This window comes from Mesoplodon bidens (assembly GCF_964165515.1).
Source record: "Mesoplodon bidens genome assembly, chromosome: 2".
In the NCBI taxonomy this organism is placed as follows: domain Eukaryota; kingdom Metazoa; phylum Chordata; class Mammalia; order Artiodactyla; family Ziphiidae; genus Mesoplodon; species Mesoplodon bidens.
This window is the reverse complement of record NC_138177.1, coordinates 156,441,972-156,462,248: the sequence shown is the minus strand read 5'-3', so window position 1 is coordinate 156,462,248 and position 20,277 is coordinate 156,441,972. Positions and strand designations below refer to the sequence as shown.

General features: G+C 49.1%; 2 protein-coding genes across 2 annotated transcripts in view; one reads left to right on the top strand and one right to left on the bottom strand.

Moving 5' to 3' along the window:
- Nucleotides 1–72: 72 nt before the first annotated feature.
- On the top strand, nucleotides 73–15,731 carry CDCA8 (cell division cycle associated 8). The gene is made up of 10 exons (XM_081224410.1): nucleotides 73–443; nucleotides 583–711; nucleotides 3,017–3,057; nucleotides 5,206–5,278; nucleotides 7,271–7,353; nucleotides 9,987–10,051; nucleotides 10,951–11,046; nucleotides 12,201–12,327; nucleotides 13,073–13,159; nucleotides 14,397–15,731. The coding sequence occupies exons 1-10, from the start codon at nucleotides 347–349 to the stop codon at nucleotides 14,439–14,441; spliced, it is 843 nt and encodes a 280-aa protein (XP_081080536.1). The 5' UTR covers nucleotides 73–346; the 3' UTR covers nucleotides 14,442–15,731.
- Nucleotides 15,732–19,825: 4,094 nt separating this feature from the next.
- The window catches only part of EPHA10 (EPH receptor A10), a gene marked incomplete at both ends in the record, with an annotated part of 40,339 nt that continues 39,887 nt past the window's right edge, over nucleotides 19,826–20,277 (bottom strand). Inside the window, 2 exons of the mRNA XM_081224952.1 lie at nucleotides 19,826–19,940; nucleotides 20,091–20,246. Of these exons, the coding sequence (XP_081081078.1) occupies nucleotides 19,826–19,940; nucleotides 20,091–20,246 (271 nt within the window). The remainder of the gene's footprint in view (nucleotides 19,941–20,090; nucleotides 20,247–20,277) is intronic.

Here is a 20,277-nt window from a genome sequence, read left to right as displayed (position 1 = left end):
TTCCCTGTGATTGGTTATTATGGGACCCTCCTAAGACGGCGGCTTCTCACTGGTCAGCCTGTGGCAGTTTGAATTTGGTGGCGGCGGTCGCATGTCTGGTTAGCCCCGGAGCCGCTCCCTCTCAGCTGAAGCCGCCAGGTTTTTCTCAACCCCTGTTTTGGGACCCACAGGTGGGTGCCTCGCAAATCTTTTATGCCCAGGCCCCGAAGGGCAGGGGTCCCCCTCCAAAGCCCCTGGGGTGCCCTCCGCCCTCTCCCTGACCCTTGCGGCCCCTTGTCCCTCCCCGTCTCCGCCGCTGACGCCTTGTGGCTCGGCCCCCTCTCCCCGCAGCCTCCTTCGAAGCGCCATGGCTCCGGCTAGGAAGGGCGGCAGTCGGGTGGCCAAGACCAACTCGGTACGGAGCCGAAAGCTCGCCTCTTTTCTTAAGGACTTCGACCGTGAAGGTAAGGGGCGGAGCCCGGGTGGTCGCTAGCACCTGGGGCAGCCGCGGGGTGCTGGCGGATTGGGGCGCTGGCAGCACGGATTCCAGGCCGCATTCGCCCGCCGGGTGACCCGTGTCCCGTCCGCTCTGCCCTCTCGCAGTGCAAATACGATCCAGGCAGATTCAGTCAGACAGGCAGAACCTCCTCAAGGAGATGGATAACTTGTACAACATCGAGATCCTGCGACTCCCCAAGGCGCTGCGCGAGATGAACTGGCTCGACTACTTCGGTAAGAGCTGCTAGTCTTTCCCCAGGCCTCGGCCTGGAGCCCTTCTGTGGTTACCATGGCAGCCTGCGTCTTCTTAGTGAGGTCTCCCAAGATCACTGCAGGAAACTGCAGCCCTACTCCTTCCCCCCACTCCCCGTCTCACCTCCCGGCTTTTTCTTTTCTCCTTAGCTCTTACCCTCATCTACCTCTGCGGGCAGGCAAACGCTTTCTCTAAAGGACCAGATAATAAATATTTTAGGCTTTGTAGGCCAGAGGGTTCTCTGTCGAAACTACTCAACTTTGCTGTTATAGTTCCAAAACAGCTATAATGAATGGGCATAGCTGTCTTACAATAAAAACTTACGTATGGACACACTGAAATGGGAATTTGACATAGATTTCATGTGTCATGAAATACTCTTTTTTGGGGGGCGGCGGGGGAGATATTTTATCCAACCATTTGAAAATGAATGAGTGAATAGCTTGGTTTATTACCAGACCTCAGTTGGAAGGATAATCCCAAGCAGCTCTTCCTGCAGCTTAGGGAAAATGCTAATTTAAAAATAGGCATATCAAATTGTGAAGTGCCGGGACTCAAGAGTTTTCCTGGCCAGAGAAAAATCCCAGCCTGTTCCCCACCCCTTTGTTAAATGTCCAGGGAACTGCAGGAGGTTGTCCTTTTGCTGGGTTACCCTTACTTTTACTATTTTCCTTATTGTTAATTACCCAGTATGTAGCCTCCTTCCTGGATAGAAATGCATGTTCTGTTCACATAGTAGACGTTCAGTGATGCTTTTGACTTGCTGTTTTATTTATTAACCTATTTGTGCATTTCTGCAAATATTCATTGAGCATGTGTTACGCACAATGCTAGGTGCTGAAGATGCATTGGGAAATAAAACAGGCGTTGTTGGGCTTCCCTGGTGGCGCAGTGGTTGAGAGTCCGCCTGCCGTTGCAGGGTACACGGGTTCGTGCCCCGGTCCGCGAAGATCCCACATGCCGCAGATCGGCTGGGCCCGTGAGCCATGGCCGCTGAGCCTGCGCGTCCAGAGCCTGTGCTCCGCAACGGGAGAGGCCACAGGAGTGAGAGGCCCGCGTACCGCAAAAAAAAAACCAAAAAAAAAACAGGCTTGTCCTTGCCTCCAGGAACTTACAAGTTAGTGGAGAAGGATCATTTTTAAAATTTGGACATGATTATATATTTAAAATTATGAGTACTACAGAAGAGAATAGAGTAGTGGTCAATGAGCACGTTTATATAGTGCTTTCTATGGCAGACAGGCACTGTACCAAGTGTTTTCCATACATTAACTAATTTCATCCTCATCACAACCATATTAATTGTTAATACTATCCCTGTTTTATAGACAACAAGATTAAAGCACAGAGGTTGTTTACTTTGCTCAAAGTCTCATAAGCTAGTTAGTGACAGACTCTACTTGAACCTAGGCATTCTGGTTCCAAAGCCTGAGTTCTTAACTATTATAGGGGATACTACCAGTTTTTCCAGCCAGAGGACCTAATCTAAGTTTTTATTCTACATCTAAATCTGCAAAGACCTCTTCATTCAGTACACATTTACTCCATACCTACTGTGTGACTTTTTTTTTTTTTTTTTTTTTGCGGTACGCGGGCCTCTCACTGTTGTGGCCTCTCGCGTTGCGGAGCACAGGCTCTGGACGTGCAGGCTCAGCGGCCATGGCTCACGGGCCCAGCTGCTCCGTGGCATGCGGGATCTTCCCGGACCGGGGCACGAACCCGTGTTCCCTGCATCGGCAGCCGGACTCTCAACCACTGCACCACCAGGGAAGCCCTGTGTGACATATTTTTGCTAGAAGCTATGGGTATTATCTCTGTCCTCAAAGAGTTCAGTTCAAGGCAGGGGTGGGCACTTTTACAGCTTTGAGTAGTTGTTGGATATGATGATAGTGAGCAGCTAACTCAGCACATTGCAGTGATCTGCTGAGAGAGAAAAATAAGCAGAGTTTGGGATTGAGCTGAGTTTTGAAGTATGAATTAGAAATTTTTTGGGTGCAGAGGATTATTTCAGGCAGAGGAAATAAGTACCAGGGCACTGAGTCATGAGAGACACTGGCACGTTTGGAAAATAACAGGCACTTTGGTGTGGTGGAACCTAGAATAAGCCATGAGGGGAACAGTCAAGCTTGGAGAAAGATTAAAGTAGGTTGTAAAGGCTCCTGAGTGTTGGATCAATGGCTTAATCTGGTCCAGTGTAAGAAAAGTAAGTGGTCATATTAGGGAGGATGGTTTATTATTTAAATCATTAAAATCTGATAGTAACTAAACAAAACGTTCTTTTCAAAGCCCTTGGAGGAAACAAGCGGGCGCTGGAGGAAGCAGCAACAGTAAGTGACTTCTCCTATTTTTGAACTGTTGGTTAGTTTTAAGTTTAGTCTGTTCACAAAATTCAACCAGTGGGTGCTGACTGTGGAAGAGGTTCCAGAGGGGACATTATCTGTGTCAACAAAAAAATTATAGTTGTCAAATGCTGAGTACATGAAGCCCAGATAATTTCAAGGTTTATAAAGAGAGGTAGTTATTTTTTTGGCAGGTTCCTTGCAGCTCTTTGCCCGGACCTTTGCAGGGGAAGTAGAAAGCCTAAAGTCCAAGTTCCTTTAAGCCCCTGCATCATTACACGGTGACCTGGCCTGCTAGATGAGGCAGAATAAAGAGTTTAGATCTGTACTGTCTGTTACAGTAGCCACCAGCCACGTGTAGCTCTTTAAATTAGTTAAAATTCATAAAATATTCGGTTCCTCAGACACACCAGCCACACTTCAAATGTTCAGTAGCCACTTTCCGTTCCATCATCCGTTTCAGACAGCACTCGTCTGTCTAGCACAGCACTTTCTAAGCTAAGCCCTGACAGCTTCAGAATCCTCGTCTGAGTACTCCGTGTAGTCTCTGCCAGCCCAGAGATGAAACCTGTGTCATTCCTAGTCTGTAACGACTATTCTGGTATTTACACATGCCCTGCAAGAAAAGCCCTGTGAATCATGCCTGCTTTTGCCTATTCCCATACATATAGTTACCACTGGGAACAAATTTAATTAGAATGGTGACTGGAAGCCTTTTTGAAGGCCCCAGGGGCATAGTAGAAAAACTTTTGGCCCTCTAGACTTAAAAAAAAAAATTTTTAAGGTAACTATGTCAGGTGCTGAATGTGTTAATTAACTTGATTGTGGTAATCATTTCACAATGTGTACTTATCACAAATCCTCATGTTGTACACTTTAAATATGTTAGACTTTTATTTGTCAATTATACCTCAATAAAGCTGGAGGGAAAAAAATGAGAAGGCTGACATAGCATCAAGTGTGGTAGAGAATATGGGTCATTAGGAACTTGTTTGCTCCTGGCATGTAAACAAGTACAATCACTTTGGAAAACAATTTTGCATAATATTAAGGCTGAACACTTGTGTACCCTACAACCCTGTAATGCCCCATCCCTAAGTATATAGCCAAGAGAAAACTTGGACAGGTGTGCATCAGACACATGTATAAGACAGTTCAAAGTAACAGTGTTTGTAATAGCAAAATACTGTTGAGAGGAGATTGGACAAATCCATCGTGATAGATATTATATAGCAGTGAAAACAAATTAACTACAACCACAAGTAGTGATCAAAAACAAAAGCAAACAAAATATTGTTTAAGCACATACACATTTGTGGAGAAACACACACACACACACTTTCAAGCAAATGGAATGATGATAGTGGTTATCTCTAAGGAATGACAGAATTAGGAGACTGGTCACATTTCGAGGAGAGGCAAGGAAATAGAAAAGGGAAAAATACATAGCTAGAAGCAAGCAATTGGCAATGTTTTAGGCCTTCGGTTGTATGGTGGGTTTATGGAAGTTCAATATTTTGTATTATAACTAACATAACAAACTTTTGTATGTATCAGAGAATATGTTTTGGGGTTTTTTGTTTTTAATTTTTATTTATTTATTTGGTTGCATGGGGTCTTAGTTGCGGCAGGCAGGCTCCTTAGTTGCGACTTGTGGGCTCCTTAGTTGCGGGAGATGGGCTCCTTAGTTGTGGCATGCGAACTCTTAGTTGTGGCATGCATGTGGAATCTAGTTCCCTGACCAGGGATCAAACCTGGGCCCCCTGCGTTGGGAGCACGGAGTCCTATCCACTGCGCCACCAGGGAAGTCCCAGGAAAATGTTTTTTTTTTTTTTTTTTTTTCTTTTTGCGGTATGCGGGCCTCTCACTGTTGTGGCCTCTCCCGTTGCGGAGCACAGGCTCCGGACGCGCAGGCCCAGCGGCCATGGCTCACGGGCCCAGCCGCTCCGCGGCATATGGGATCCTCCCAGACCGGGGCACGAACCCGTATCCCCTGCATCGGCAGGCGGACTCTCAACCACTGCGCCACCAGGGAGGCCCAGGAAAATGTTTTTTAATTAATGTTTTTAATCTTAAAATATTGTTCCTCATATTTGATGGAATATACCTGTTGTTTTCTGGCTGTGTTCATCACAGGCTGACCTGGATATCACAGAAATAAACAAACTAACAGCAGAAGCTGTTCAGACACCCTTGAAATCTGCCAAAAGTGAGTACTTTTCAAAACCCCTTGTTGAACTGAGAGAATGAAGGCCTAGTGTGGTTGACTGGCTGCTTGGGGAGGCCTCATTGGAGGAACCTCTTCCCTCTAATGCCTGGTCCTCAGTCTTGCAAATCCAAAAATTTGATTTTGGCCTCTGCATTCAGTTAATGGTATGCAGGACTGATAACTAACCAAACTCTTTAGACCAATGTGTGAGCTAAAGTGAAAGTAAAAGAAGAAAAACCAAACCAAACTGTTGCTTCCCTGAGTTAGAGAGGTGAGCAAGGTTTGGAGAGGTGCTACAAGACACGGTAGTGCCAGCCAAGACTCTGCCTGATGTGATCAGAAGGGTTCAAAGAGAATTGTGAAAGGACCAACTGTCTCAGCGTGTCATTCCATGTTACTCAATTCACTGACCCATCTGTGGAAAATTCCCTCACATACACGTCCAACACTCTGAGAAACACTATCTTAAAGGGTAAGTTTGGGGGAAGCTGGGTTGTAATTAGTGAGCATAGACTCAGGCCAGGGTGAGTTCTGTTATGGATGTGATGTCACTGTCATTAAGCTCCAGTAGCTCAATGCATCCAACTCCAGTGAGGATGGACCTGACCCAAGACCTGGAGTTTGGGGCTGCCCACCAAGCAGGCACCTTCTCCACTGGGCCAAGCCAGAAACACCGTCCAATTCTTGTTCCAGCTTGCCTTCCATCAGAGTTGTCCTGTAGCATGAAGACAGCATGATGGGATTTTCACTTTCCTAGTGTCATATTCCAGGCCTGCCCCGCTAAGGTTGTGACATAATTGGACTTGGGTGTTCCTAGAGTTAGTTCCTTAGCTGCAAATCTGCAATTTGTTAGGTCGCTTTGGGTTATTTCTACATTTAGGTAATGTCCAATTTCTCTTCTGAATTCCTTTTTTTTTTTTTATTTGGTGTGTGGGGTGTGGGGGGCTGGTCTTCCGATTTCACCACTGGGAACTGAACACACTGGGGCCCATGTCAAACAACAGTTGAAATTGGTTTTGTGTCCTCCAACCACTGGACTTCAACTTCATTGTAAGCTTTTTTTTTTTTTTTAAAGGTAAATATACTTAGATTCTTATTTGTGTCAGGGAGAAAAAAAAGCTTAAAAGTCATTAAGTCTGATCTGTCCTCCCATAATTAAACTTCTTTATGGAATCCCTGCTTGGGATTTTCTAGCCCATGGTTGTACGTACTTAGCAGTGAGACTACCTTTCATCGATAGACAGCTGTAATGGTTAGAACGTTTTTTCTAATTTTGAACCAGAGTTTCCTGTGGTATCTACATATTGATACTGGTTCTGCTCTTTGAGGTCCCATAGAGCTGTCTTCCATATGACAACCCCTTAAATATTAAAAATTGGTATTATTTCCTCTGTTATCATCCATCTTAAACATCTCTCATATCCCTTTTCCTTCTAAGATGATAATCGTGATAATTTATTATTTATAAATAGTATTTTATTATAATAAATAGTAATACTTATAATGTGTTCAGTACCGTCCAAGGGACTTTACATTCATTCGTCCCACAAATATTTAATAAGCACTTATACAGTAGGCACAATTCTAGGGTTTTGGATGAATAACAGAGACCGTGTTTTTGTGGAGCACACATTCCAGGTCTCATCATATCCCTATGAAGTGGCTCCTCCCTTTTACAGATGATCACCATGGAAGCCTTGTGACCTAGTCAGAGGCAGGGCCAGGCCTCAAGCTCAAGGCTGTCTGACTCCAGGGTCTGCATTCTTATTCAGAATGCTGGGCTGCCATACAAAGCATTATATGGGGTTTCTTAACTACTCTTGAGACCCTCTTTTTTGTGTAAACCCTCTTTTTTTTTTAAAGTCATCTTCATATTGGATCTATTTCTTGATTACAGCCTAAGAGTGCATAAGTTTTATTTCCTGTAAGAAATGTGAATGCATAAAAGTTTATTCCCATGAGAAATATCACTCTGTTAAAACTTTCTTATAGCACGAAAGGTAATGCAAGTGGATGACATGATAATGGAAGAAGAAGAGGAAGAAAATAAAAATAAGAATCCTCAAACTGCAAGAGTAAGTAGGCACTCAGATTCAGGGCTGGAGCCTGTCAGGAGAAAAAGGAAATATTTAAAATACAGTATGCTCCCCCAGCACCCTTAGGCACAGCCTTTAAAATGAGTGAGATTTCACTAGCTGGAGAAGAAAGGGAAGGGAATTCCAGGAAGAGGTATGAAAGTGCCCTTTAAGGAACAGGAAGCAGTTTGGTATGGCTGGGGTGTAAACTGTGAGGGTGATCTGGGGAGAGCAGGGGCCCGAAAATGAATGGCCCTGTGCGCCAAACTTGGAAGTTGCAGTTTCATGAGGTAGGTCTTGGTAAATGACATGACCAGATAGGTATTTCAGAATAGGATTCGGGATAAACGGGAGAGAGGAAAAACTAGAGACAAGGGAACCAGTCAGGAGGCTACTGTAATTCTTTTTTTTTTTTTTTTTTTAAACTGAAGTTTAGTTGATTTACAATGTAGTGCCAATCTCTGCTGTACAGCAAAGTGACTCAGTTATACACATAGAGACATTCTTTTTTATATATTTTCCATTACAGTTTATCACAGGATATTAAGTATAGTTCCCTGTGCTATACAGTAGGACCTTGTTGTTTATCCATCCTATATGTAATAGTTTACATGTACTGATCCCAAACTTCCAGTCCTTCCCTCCCTCATCCCCCTCCCTGTTGGCAACCACAAGTCTGATCTCTATGTTGTGAGTCTGTTTCTGTTTTGTAGATAGTTTCTTTTGTGCCATATTTTAGATTACACATGTAAGTGATATCATATGGTATTTGTTTTTCTCTTTCTGACTCTTACTTCACTTAGTATGATAATCTCTAGTTGCATCCATGTTGCTGCAAATGGCATTATTTTGTTCTTTTTTATGGCTGAGTAGTATTCCATTGTATATATGCACCACATCTTCTTTATCCATTTCTCTGTCGACGGACATTTAGGTTGCTTCCATGTCTTGGCTATTGTGAATAGTGCTGCTGTGAACATAGGGGTGCATGTATGTTTTTGAATTACAGTTTTGTCCGGTTATATGCCCAGGAGTGGGATTGCTGGATCATATGGTAATTCTATCTTTTAGTTTTCTGAGGAATCTCCACACTGTTCTCCATAGTTGCTGTACCAGCTTACCTTCCCATCAGTAGTGCAGGAGGGTTCCCTTTTCTCCACACCCTCTCCAGCATTTGTTCTTTGTAGACTTTTAAATGATGGCCGTTCTGACCGGTGTGAGGTGGATTTGATTGGCATTTCTCTAATAATTAATGATGTTGAGCATCTTTTCATGTGCCTACTGGCCATCTGTATGTCGTCTTTAGACAGATGTCTATTAAGGTCTTTTGCCCATTTTTCGATGGGGTTGTTTGTGTTTTGTTGTCGACTTGGATGAGCTGTTTGTGTATTTTGGAGATAAGCCCTTGTTTGTCGCATCATTTGCAAATACAGTCTCCCATTCCGTAGGTTTTCTCCTTTTTTTTTTTTATGGTTTCCTTTGCTGTGCAAAAGCTTGTAAGTTTGAGTAGGTCCCATTGGTTTATTTTTGTTTTTACTTCTATTGCCTTGGGAGACTGACCTAAGAAAACATTGGTACAATTTATATTAGAGAATGTTTTGCCTATGCTCTCTTCAAGGACTTCTATGGTGCCATGTCTCATGTTTAAGTCTTTAAGTCATTTTGAGTTTATTTTTGTGCAGGTGTGCGGGTGTGTTCTAACTTCATTGATTTACATGCAGAGGCTGCTGTAATTCTTGAACTGAGGCACTGACCCTGTAAAAAGAGAAGGGATGGTTCTGAGATAAGTTTTATAATGGAGAGTAGGCAAGATTGGTAGAGGGAAGGAGGCACCAGAGATGACTCGGTGGTTTCTAGCCTAGGGAACTGCCATCCGGTGGCATGTGGGGCACAGGAGGAGGAGTAGTGCTGGGTTAGGGCTAAGGGGAGCAGTCCCTGTGTCAGTTGTTTGGCCTGCTGAGTGTTCAGTACTTCTCCAGGACAGCTAGCCCTGACAGAAACCTCAGCCTGAAGCTCAGGCAGAAGTAAGAGATTGAGAGACAACGACACCCAGATCTTTAGGTGGTTGTCCCAGCGAGGGAGTCGATGAGGTTGTACAGGGAGAACGTGGAGGGGAGGCTGAGGATGGACCCTAGAAGGGAAGGTAGAAAGAGGAGCTCCTGAGGCAGCCTGCAGAGGGCCAGCCAGAGAAGTGGGGAGGTGGGCGGATCTTAGAAACAAGGGAGGATTGTCAGCAGGTAAAGCGTGATTCCTGTCAGGTACCTCCGAGGACTCAGCAAGGGTGGGGACTGCTGAGGGTTCCTTGGATTGGGCACCTGGGTGCCCTTAGTGACCGTCACAGCAGCACTTTGTGAGGGGGTGGGAGTGGGGTGGGGAGACCAACCAGGCTGCACTCAGTCCAGAAGACACTTACCTTTACTCTCGGTCAAAGGCCTCTATTTTGAAGACTCGGGCAGTATAGATTCTTAGTTGATCAATTATGTTCAGAATTATTTAAGTCACTGTGAATTCTGTGAGATAGACCTTCTGATGTTCGGTATTAGTTTTCTTTTCCAGAGCTGGTACCCCTCTCCCTTACCTTTCCCCTTTGCAGGGCTTTTTGTAACCTCAGTTTCATTTGCCTGTGACTTCAGGTTAAAAGGTGTCCTCCATCCAAGAAGAGAACCCAGTCCGTACAAGGAAAAGGCAGAAGTAAAAGGTAACAGGTTTTCCAGATTTAGATGTGTTTTTGGTTTTATTGGAGAACCACATTCATCATGGCAGAAATAGGTGGTAAAAGGGCTTTTGTGACTTGTGTTCAAGTTGAGCTTCACATCATCGAATCCTCCAGTATCCGAGCTGGAGGGGCCTCTAGAAACCGTCTGACCCAACACCTCTGGTTCTTCTGCCCACGTTCTCTGTCTTCCCCCACTTTTTTTTTTTTTAATGCAAACAAGGAGATTAAGACCCAGAAACACAGAGTAAGCACTGCATATTTTGTTTAGTTGCCTGACAGTCCACGTGTAGAGCTACCCACAGTCAGTCACAAAGTGGCTGTCACCTACCTGTAGTTAGTTTCTTGAAAGATTCCTCCTGTTCCTGGTAAGTAATGAGTCACTGTAGACTTGAACTGTTTATGCTGGGAGTGGCGGGGAGGGGCTGCCTCTTAACAGGCTCAGGAAAGTAGTCAGTGGGGCGTGTGTCTGTGAAGCGGTGGGCTCCTCCCATTTCTCCCTGGGCAGTGGGAGCTGTCTGGCAGGAGGACAGGAGCTCCAGCTAGGGGGGCCTGCAGGGTGCTGAGGGGCTGTCTCCTTCCCCTCATTCGTTAGCTTGATTGAGAAGTCAGATTCTGGAGGCAGGCTGCCTGGGTTCGGAGTTCTGGCTCTGCCCTAATTGGCTGTATGATCTTGGGCAAGTTATTTAACTCAATATGCCTGAGTTTCTGCATCCGGAAATGAGGATCATGGTGCTTCTCAGAGCGTGGTTGGGAGGGCTGCACGAGCTAATGTGTGTAACGTGCCCAGGATAGGCTCTGACATGATCAGTGTTACCTGCCTCTGCGGCTGCCGTCCCTGGACCTGAGAGTTGGCGTACCTAATGGTCATGTCTCACCTGTAGGTCAAGCCGTTGTGCCACTGTTACCCCAGCTTTGGGCCGACTGGAGTTGTCTATGGTGAAACCAACTCCGGGCCTGACACCCAGGTTTGACTCAAGGTGAGTATTGACAGCAGCACTTGGATTTTTGTGGGAGCCCAACATTTGATGTCTGCCAGAAAAGAAGGGTGTTTAAGAAAATACTGGGAAGCCCTCACAGAGGAGGGTAACCACCTGGGTTTCCTAATGTTTGCCTCTCCCCTGAGTGTAGGTTTGCGTGTTTTTGGTGACCAAATGATTCTTTATCTGTCCCTGATGACTAGGAGGCCTCTAGTGACTGTTTTGGTCTTTTCTGATTCTGATCAAGTTTATTTTAAATTGGTAGGTACTCTCCCATACTCTTGGTAGGAGTGAAAATGGACACCACCTTTTGGGAGACCCGTATAAACAAGGATGTTCTTATAGCATAAATTAATCCCTTCCACAGTGCTGGTCAACTAGATAGGACATGGTGTATAGCCATTAAAAAATAAGTACATCTGCATGTGCTGATGGAAAAGAGCTTCACGATCACAAGCATCTCCAAAGCAGGTGGCAGGGCAGCGTGTCCTAGATGACCCCATTTGATAGAAAGTTTCTGGAAGGACGCATAAGGAACTGAGAGTGGTTATCTGGAGTGGGGAGAGTGAGGAAGACCTACCTTCTACTTCTACTTCTCACTCTTCCTTAACTGCTTATTGTTTTTTTTTTTTTTTTACGTGAGTACATAGCAAAAGACACTTAGGGAAAAATAGATGGCAGCATTTTAAAGGTCTTGAGAAAGTCACTTTGGGAATTAATATAATGATGTAATCTCTGAATCATCCAACTTTGACCCTGGAAAAGTCCTCCTGATGGAAGCGCTTAGCCACTCTTGGAAATATATTAACCACAGTTTATTTCTGACTTTGTGGATGGATGGATGGATGGATGGATGGATGGATGGATGGATGGATGGATGGATGGATGACTGGTTTCCATATGGAGCTTTGGACCTAAAATTTACATGGATAAGAATTGACTTTCGCTAGATGTATGTTTGATAATTACAACCTCCTTCCTCCAGCTCTGTTTAGTCAATACTGCTTTTTAACCCTAAATTTAGAAGGCGCCTTCTTAGAAATGTGTGATTTGAAAACTGCAGCTTGAGGCCAGATGGGGTTTGGAAGGACTCGTAGTGCCTGGTGTCATTCAGTCTGCCAAGACGTCTTTACAGAGATTTCCCCACTTTATAGGGTCTTCAAGACCCCAGGCCTGCGTACTCCAGCAGCCAGAGAGCGGATTTACAATGTCTCTGTAAATGGCAGTCCTCTTGCTGACAGCAAAGAGATATTCCTCACCGTGCCAGTGGGAGACGGAGAGGTAAGTGTTCCAGAGAGCGATCAGGCCATGGCGTGCTGCTTACTCAGCATTTCTCTTGTCCATCACCCACTTCTCTCCCAAAACCCAAAGTCCCTTTGGTTGCATGGCTTCTGATATCCACATTTCTGTAGGACTCAGAACCATTTCCTCTCCCAGGTTAGAGCTCCAGACTGGGAAGATCCTTGCCCAGCTCTGGGTTTCATTTGTTCATCCACTGACATCTGCCCATCTGTCTTGTAGCAGGTTCAAGACGTAGAAGACATTCCTGCCCTTGAGAAGCAGTTCAGTAGTCAAGCTAGGCTCCCAATTAACTCTAACGTGATGTGTGCAGTGAGGGAGATATTAAGGGGTGTGCAGAGGAGGGCACTGTCGGGGCGCATGCGTGCTTCATCTGGAAAGGGGAGCTCGAGCTGTGTCTTCCACTTTGTGTAGCTTCGAGGGGTCTGAAGCAGGCAGAGCAAGTTGCTGACTTCGGCTCCTGGGACAGACGGGATGGTTTATCTCAGATGAGGTCTGCAGGGCGTTTCTAAGCTAACGTGCACCCCTTATACTCAGCTGATCCAGCTATTGGCCCAGTGATAAACACCGACGTCACTGTCTCTTTCGGATTAACTCCCCTCCTGCCTGCCTCGCCATCCCCCTCCACGAGTGCAGGACATCCAGGGACCCTGGAGCACACTGGGCTGCTGGGTGGAGGTTCCTGCCCTGAGGGATGTGCCACTTTAACCCTCTCCCCTCCACACAGAGCATGCGGTTATTGGCCAGTGACTTGCAGAGGGTTGATATCGCACAGCTGGATCCAGAGGCCTTGGGAAACATTAAGAAGCTCTCGGTAAGTCTCTGGTTCCTCTCCACACACAGGAGGCCTCCAGTAGCCTTCTGGGTTTAGCCGTACTTAGGATTGCCTTTTGGGTCTGGCCTGCTGCTTTACACTTAAGACTGTGTGGCCTCTTTTCTCCAAGGGATTTTGACTGTTATCCTGCTTACTGAGCAGCAATTCTGTCCCTAAATTGATGCTGAGTTTTTGTCCAACCAGAGTACCTACCACAGAAGTTCCACAAGAGAATCAAATCCTGCCTCATTCAGGCAGTTGGTGCCTGTATGTGAGGGCACAATTGACCCCCCGGGAACTGAAACTTCCTTACAACAGTTCGGGAACAGCGTGAGGAGCTTGCTACCAGGAATCCCACAGAATCAAAGAAAGCGCTGAACAGGCAGGCCCTCCGAGCGGTGGGACCACCAGTGCCAGGAGCTGATGGGGCTCCGCTCTGGTGCACCAGCTCCTGCAGCAGCTCTGTCTTTGGGCCCGTGCCCTCATCTCTCTCGCACCTCATCCTTCCCCCCCTCAGTGGGTGACCTTCTCCACGAGGCTCTTGGTTCTGCTCTCCCTTACCTTGAGTCTATATGTGGCTCTGGGTAGCCACACTCCCAGCTCTGACTCTATCGCTCCATTGCCCGACGCGGACAGTCCAGTTTCAGTCCTCATTTAAATTCTCAAGAGGAAGAACTGAATTAGCTCAGCTTTGGTCAGATGGGCCTCCCCGGTCCCGTCCGCTTTGATTTTGGCTGGTGGATGGGAACACCTAGTGCAAACGTGGCTGCTGTAGGTCCCCCCTTCTGGGGGGAGGTCTGTGAAGGGTACGTCCAAGTAAGGGGACGGGTGGAGCTACTTTCCCAAACGTGTCGTACAGAATGGAGGCCGGTGCTGAGATCAGACACATACCCGGCCCCCCGGATCTGGTGACATCCATCATCTAGCTGGACCTACAGCATTGGTGTTCCCAAATTATACCTTCACTGTCTCATTTGAGATGGTATTTGGCACCTTTGTTCAGATGAGAAATGGAGATTCAGAAAGGTCAATTCGGTCTGCGTTGGTGTATAGAGGAGGGCGTAGCTGCCTTCCAGAAAGGTTCGTTTGTTCGTGTTACCAGTAGAGGATGGAGGGCTGAGATTCACTCATACCAGCGCGGCCCCAAAGCCAGTGCTACCCGAGTAGACTACGTGCTAAGTGGGCAAGCTTGCCCAGCTCCATCCTCTCTAAAGGGCCTCTCTCCTTTTCCTTTCAGAGCCGTCTTGCTCAAATCTGCAGCAGCATACGGACTCACAAATGAGGCTGCTATTCCAAGAAGCCAGAATTAACAGGATGGACCTTCAATGGGCACTTCTGGGACCCTGAAGACACCTCTTCCCTTCGGCTTATTGTCTGTTTGAGTGTGAAGTTCCAGAGCAGGGAGAAGTTCCTCTTGGAGAATTCAGGAAACGTTGCTATTGGCACCTCCCAACCCACATGACAGACCCTGCCTCTGTGTCCATACAGTCCAAACCTCCTGCCGTTCTCCCAGCTGAATTCTCCTTCCTGCTCTCAGAGCTGCCGCCTCTGCCTGCTGTAACTCCACGTCCTCTTCGCCCTGCCCTAACTCCAGCCGAGGCTGCACAGGGGAGCCTCATGTTCTCGGGAAGACTGCCAACTCACCCTCACCAGACAGCCCGCTCCAGCTGGCGTTTCCGCCCTGTGCGTGCCTGAGGCTGGGAGCTGGGCTCAGAGAAGTGAGCTCCGTGAGAGGGCAGCTCCAGGAAGCTGGGAGGGACTGTGCAGATGGGGCCAGGACCTGCCACAGCAGTGACCACTGGAGGAAACATCTCCCCTCCTGCACCCGTCCCCTCCCTCCTGTGGTGGGTACTGACGGGGCTCTGCAATCTTAACACCTGCCATGCCCAGTGGTTTTGTTTCAAGCTGACTTGTAGACTAGTAGTTTGTATTATCCCTGTTTACCAAAGACCAGAACTTGGTTTGTGGGCAGCTTCCATGTCTTGCTCCTCTACCTCTCTGGTTAGTCTGGTTAGTGGGAATCTGGATAAGGGAACTGTAGGGTTTAGGTTAATCTGGGGTTTTTACATGACTGGCCGCAGAGGAGCTCTAAGCTCTCCGTGGCCCTGTGGTCCCCACCAGGTCTGTAGACTTTGCAGAGAGCACTTCTGTCTTCTGAGGTTCATGGGGGAGTGGGCGTAGCTTGCCTGGTGGCCTCATTCCTCACGTTTGGCCTCTGCCCTGGCGTGGGCTGTCACGTGGGCACTGAGATCCCCGTGCTCCAGCCAGCACCTCTGCCCCAAAGAATTATTAGATGTGGTCTGAGCATGTGGGAGCTGAGAGTCCCCACGCCAAGCCTGAGAGCACAGTGTTCTGTGTATGGCTCTTTGTTGTACTTTGTATTACTTTCCTACATGACCATTCTAGTAATCCAGTCCTGTTCAAGATGTGTTCTTTCAAGTTGTTTTATTCTCCCTTTCCTGAGACTTTTGTACATACTGTTTTCCTGAGTCATGGTATCTGTAAGCTGATTTATTCTAATCAGAGCTACTGAAAGATACCTGTTTTCAATAAATTGTGGATTTGTTTTTAATTGATATTCCACCTGCCTGTCATCTCCAAGCTGTGCTACCTGGACCAGAGACAGTTTTGGAGCTGAAGCTATTGGAGTGGGGGTCTGCAAGCAGCTACTTTCCTCAGAAGATGCGAAAACCTTTACTTCAGGCAGAACCTCTCTGATACCTGAAGAGGGGGCCCTCTCCCCAAGATCCAGGTCACGGGTAACCGAGCCCAAGAAGCTTTCCCCCAACACCTTCCTTCCATGAGCTAGAAATTTACATCATGGGGGCGCAGTATCTAGGGTATCTGTAGTTTACTTGTGTAGCAAGTCTCATTGGCCAGGGACAAAGCAGGGGCCCAGGTGATTCAGTGATCGTGCTTCTCACTTCCCAAGCTCCAGGCTCTGGCAGATCTGCCTTCCTGGAATTCTCTCTTCGCCAAAATGATCGACGTGGGGCTCATGGCGGAAGAGAAGACAGACTGGGGTCACGGTTCAGCAGGTCATCGGTGTGGACAGTTTAGGGGGAAGGCCCTTCAGTCAGTGACAGCATGTAGAGTAGAGGTTACTCACTTCAAGCGATTACGTCGCCAAAGCTGAGGCTTCTACCTTTTCCTTCATCATCTGGTACACTGTTGTTACGTAGAGCCTGACATCAAGAAGACACTTAGGATCCAACGTTCTTTGCTCAAAGCCACCCTCACCCTAGTTTGGCTCCAACTGCACTACTGCCTAGACCCAGCTGCAGGGAATGTGTAGTATGTAACAGGTCCCTAATAAATACCAGTCACATGACAAAGATGGAGCAGTCCTTCATTCCATATCAGAGTTGGCTTGGAGACGGTAATGAGCTCCCCATCCCAGGATTTTTAAGGCATGGGCTGAACCATCACAGGGCTGGGATGCGGCAAAGAACATTCAAACCTCAGCGCCAGCCCACAGACCAAAAAGGGCCGCAAACGCTTTTCGCTGCGATTTTGTCTTTTCCAATTAATTGCTAACAATGTAAAAATCGTGAGATTTCACAAAAATAGTCACTAGCCACCAAAAAATATCTAGCAACACGGGCCACAGTCAACAAGAGCTGTGTAGCACTTTTCCTTGGCCCTCAGAGACCTCTTCCCATTCAAAGGAATTCTTACCTCATCCCTGTGGGCAGTTTACTTTGTAGCCTCTGCTGTGTGTATAAAGCAAATAAAAGCAGAGCTGCTCTGAGTTGAAGGGAGGATGAGGCCTGGAGTCCTGCCCCTCACCCGGGGAGCTTCAAGGAACCCTGGCGTTCCAATGAACAGTAGTTTCATTCTTTGCTCTACAGGCCCCCCTGCTCGTTCCAAAAGCCCTACTTGGGACGTCCTGTTGAATCAAGTCCAAATGTGTTGCCTTATGAACAGTTAGGTTCAATTAGTCATATGAAGAGCTGGTTCTTGTGGAGGCTGTGCTAGGACATCACCTAAGCACCATTTGTTCAGTGTCAGACACATGCTGCAGCCTGGCCCAAAACCGAGCTCGTCATTTCCCACATCGCTGCTCAACCTGCTCCCCCTCCCTTTACGTGGTCCATCTCCGGCAATGGCACCGCCACGGAGCGTTGCCCCCTCGGGGAAGCCACCCAGCGCTCAGCCCTAGGGTAAACCCTGATCACACTGTCCTGGCATCTATTTCCTACGTGTGTCTCTTGCCCAGAGATCTTAGACACACACTTTTGAGACCCCTGTGGTGGGGCGGGGCGGAGGGCGAAACCCTCCCACACAAGTTACTTAACAGTTAAGCAACTGTCACTGACAGAGGCACCATACCACAGACAAGTTTTTATTACTTTGTCCTGCGTATAGAACCCAAGGACTATAAAAACACCTCCAGAGTTAGTCAAAGGAACCACTTCCCCACCCCCACCCCCACCCAGCCCCTTCCCTCCCCGGATGGGCTCAGATATGGGTGCTGGGGGGCTGCAGGCCACCTCTCTCTATCCAGTGAATAAGGTCCATATAAAAATAGATCTGTAGAGGGCTCCCAGGGAGCCATCAGCCTGCATCTTGCCGGCACCTGTGCAGGGCTGAGGCCTGGGACCCATCAGGATGCTGGGACCTCACTCCTCAGTGGAAGGGAGGTCTACCCTGGACACCGAAGTCCTGCCAACACAGCCAGGGGACTCTGCAGAACAGCACGGGGAGGAGGAGGGGACTCTGACCTTCAGGGCGTGACTGATGAGGCTGGAGATGGGAATGAGGCTCCTTCCACAGGATGCTGGAATGTCCCTTCCAGACTTCCCTCGGGGCAGAGCCTGGAGGGCACCGGCAAGGGACCCTCCAGCTCTGTCAAAGGTAGAAGCAATATTTTGGCCTCCCCTAGCACCCCCCAGGACACTGAGCTGAGGCAGGTGCTCAGGAGCTGGACAGCGGGGGTGGGGGGACGCCTGCCCTGCTGGCAGAATGAGGCCAAAGGCACTGCTGAGAGGCACCGTCCCCCACCGCGGAGCACTCCCCAAAGATGGGCTGCATCTCCCACCCTCCAGGCTCCTTCTCATGCTGGCCCCTCTGCTTGGACTCCTCTTGTCCTAGGCTCTCCATCTTGGCCTGCGGAAAACTCCACCACCTAAAGAAAGAGTCTTCCCCCCGCTCCTCCAAGGCCCTGTTCAATGGATGCATCAGACTCTCAGCCAAGGAACCTTTCCAGACACCCCTCCATATACACACATCAGGAGTGTCCGGTCCACAGGCCCCAAGGTCTCCCATGGGGGACAAGTAGGAGTTCTTGGAGCCTGAGTTCACCTCCCCACCTCGTCTGGGCCCTCCAAGGGCCGGCTGTGTCTCCTTCAGCCCTTCCTGTAGCCCTTGTCTCCTTCCCACCCCATCCCACCCGACCCACACGCAGCCAAACCCACAGCGGGCATAGGTCAGCGGTGACCTATCCAGACCCAGTTGCCTTCCTTCAGAAGTGCCACGAAAGCCCTGGCCTCAAGATCACCCCCGCCTCTGGGAAGCCTTCCTGGATAAGGAACTCTGGACTCAGCTCAGTGCAACTACTTCTGCCAAAGCCCCGCAGAAGAGGGGCCAGAGGGAGGAGGTACTCCACGGGAGGCTGGGTGCAGGGGATGGAGCCTGCAAGAGGGGGTCACCTCAGAGGACCCCTGGGCTGCCTCAGGAAAGAGTGTTGGTGACACAGGGAAGGACCAAGGACTCTCTCCAGAGCCAACCTCAGCTCTGGATCGGGAGTTGGGCACATGGGTTCAACCCCAGCTCTGGCCCTGACTCCTCACTAGGTCTTGTTTTCCCCACCTGCACGGTAAGGGTTGGACCAGCCTGTTAGAGAGAGAAGCTCCATCTCTGAGAGTCATGTCTTCGTCATCCCCCAAGTCTGGGGAGCAAAGCTCTTGGGGCCCCAGGGAGAAAACTTCTCTCATGCTCTTCCCAGATGTCCTGGCCGATGAGTTTATAATAGGAAAGCAAAGGGGGTGGGGGGCACCTAGTGGGGCCTCAGGGGAACACCGGGACCCTCACCCTCACCCTGAATGGTCAGCTCAAGGGTGGGGGAAGCAGAAATCAGCTCCTAAGTCCGGGGCCCTCGGGGTCCAGCCCTTGAGCTCAGCACCACCTTTGCCTGCCTGGGCCTCGGGACCGGTGTCCAGACAGGGCCCAGCTGGAATACGGGGAGCTGAGGCCCCATGGCCCATCAGGATTGGCGGCCAGGCGGCTGTGGTCACTGACAGGAGTCCATCCATCAGGGACCTGTGCTGCCTGATGGCCAATGGTCTGCGGGAAAGAGGGGCACCCTTTGGAGTAGGCCCCAGACCCCAGTGGGTATGGAAGACAGAAGGGCATGAACCGGGCCATTTAAAGCTATGTCTTCCTCCCTGCCCCTGCCCACCTTGGTCTCTGAGACCCTGCATTTCCTCCCACTGTTATCTCAGGGATCCTCCCCAGGTTTTGAACCTTTTTTCCAGGGGGACTGAGTCAGCCAAGGTGCTCAGACTGGGGGAAATGGGGGGAGAAGGCAGGGAAATGGGGGAAACCGGGGCTCCACACCAGCTCTGGGAGCTCACTTCCGCACGGGTGGAGTGCAGCTGGCAGGGGTCCTGGGCAAGGCTGGGGGCTGGAGCCCCCTGGGGTCCTGGCCTGGAAGAGTGGGGCTGCTCACACCTGCACCCCCTGGCCCTGCAGCTGGAGCACCCGGGCCCGCAGGGCACTGATCCCGCTGAGGAGGTCCTCCCGGTGTTCCACCGATGAGATGCCCAGGCTCACCAGGTCCCTGCGAAGAAGAAGGACGGGTCAGACCCAGCTGGCTCTTCCCCACCTTCTGCCGTCCCTCCCACCCCCTGCCCGGCCAGGGAACCGGAATCAGAACCAGCTGGGCCTCCCATGCTGGCAGGGGCAGGGCCCCCGGGCCCCTTAGACTCACTGGGCAGTCATGGCGGCCACAGCCTCCAGGCTCCCATAGCCGGCGGCAGCGAAGCTGTCCTTGTAGCGGCCCAGGTCCAGGGCCTCCAGCCACGCGCCCACAGAGCCAAAGGAGGGGAAGGTGGAGAAGGCACGGTCCTCCAGGGGCGTGGGAGGCCTGGGGGGCAGAGGAGCGGTGGTCAGTCGAC

Excerpts from the sequence above, each read along its gene's own strand:
- CDCA8 (XM_081224410.1), top strand. The coding sequence starts at position 347 with ATGGCTCCGGCTAGGAAGGGCGGCAGTCGGGTGGCCAAGACCAACTCG. Across the intron at positions 444-582 it reads TAAGGACTTCGACCGTGAAG|TGCAAATACGATCCAGGCAG; the intron begins GTAAGGGGCGGA and ends GCCCTCTCGCAG. Across the intron at positions 13,160-14,396 it reads GAAACATTAAGAAGCTCTCG|AGCCGTCTTGCTCAAATCTG; the intron begins GTAAGTCTCTGG and ends TTTTCCTTTCAG.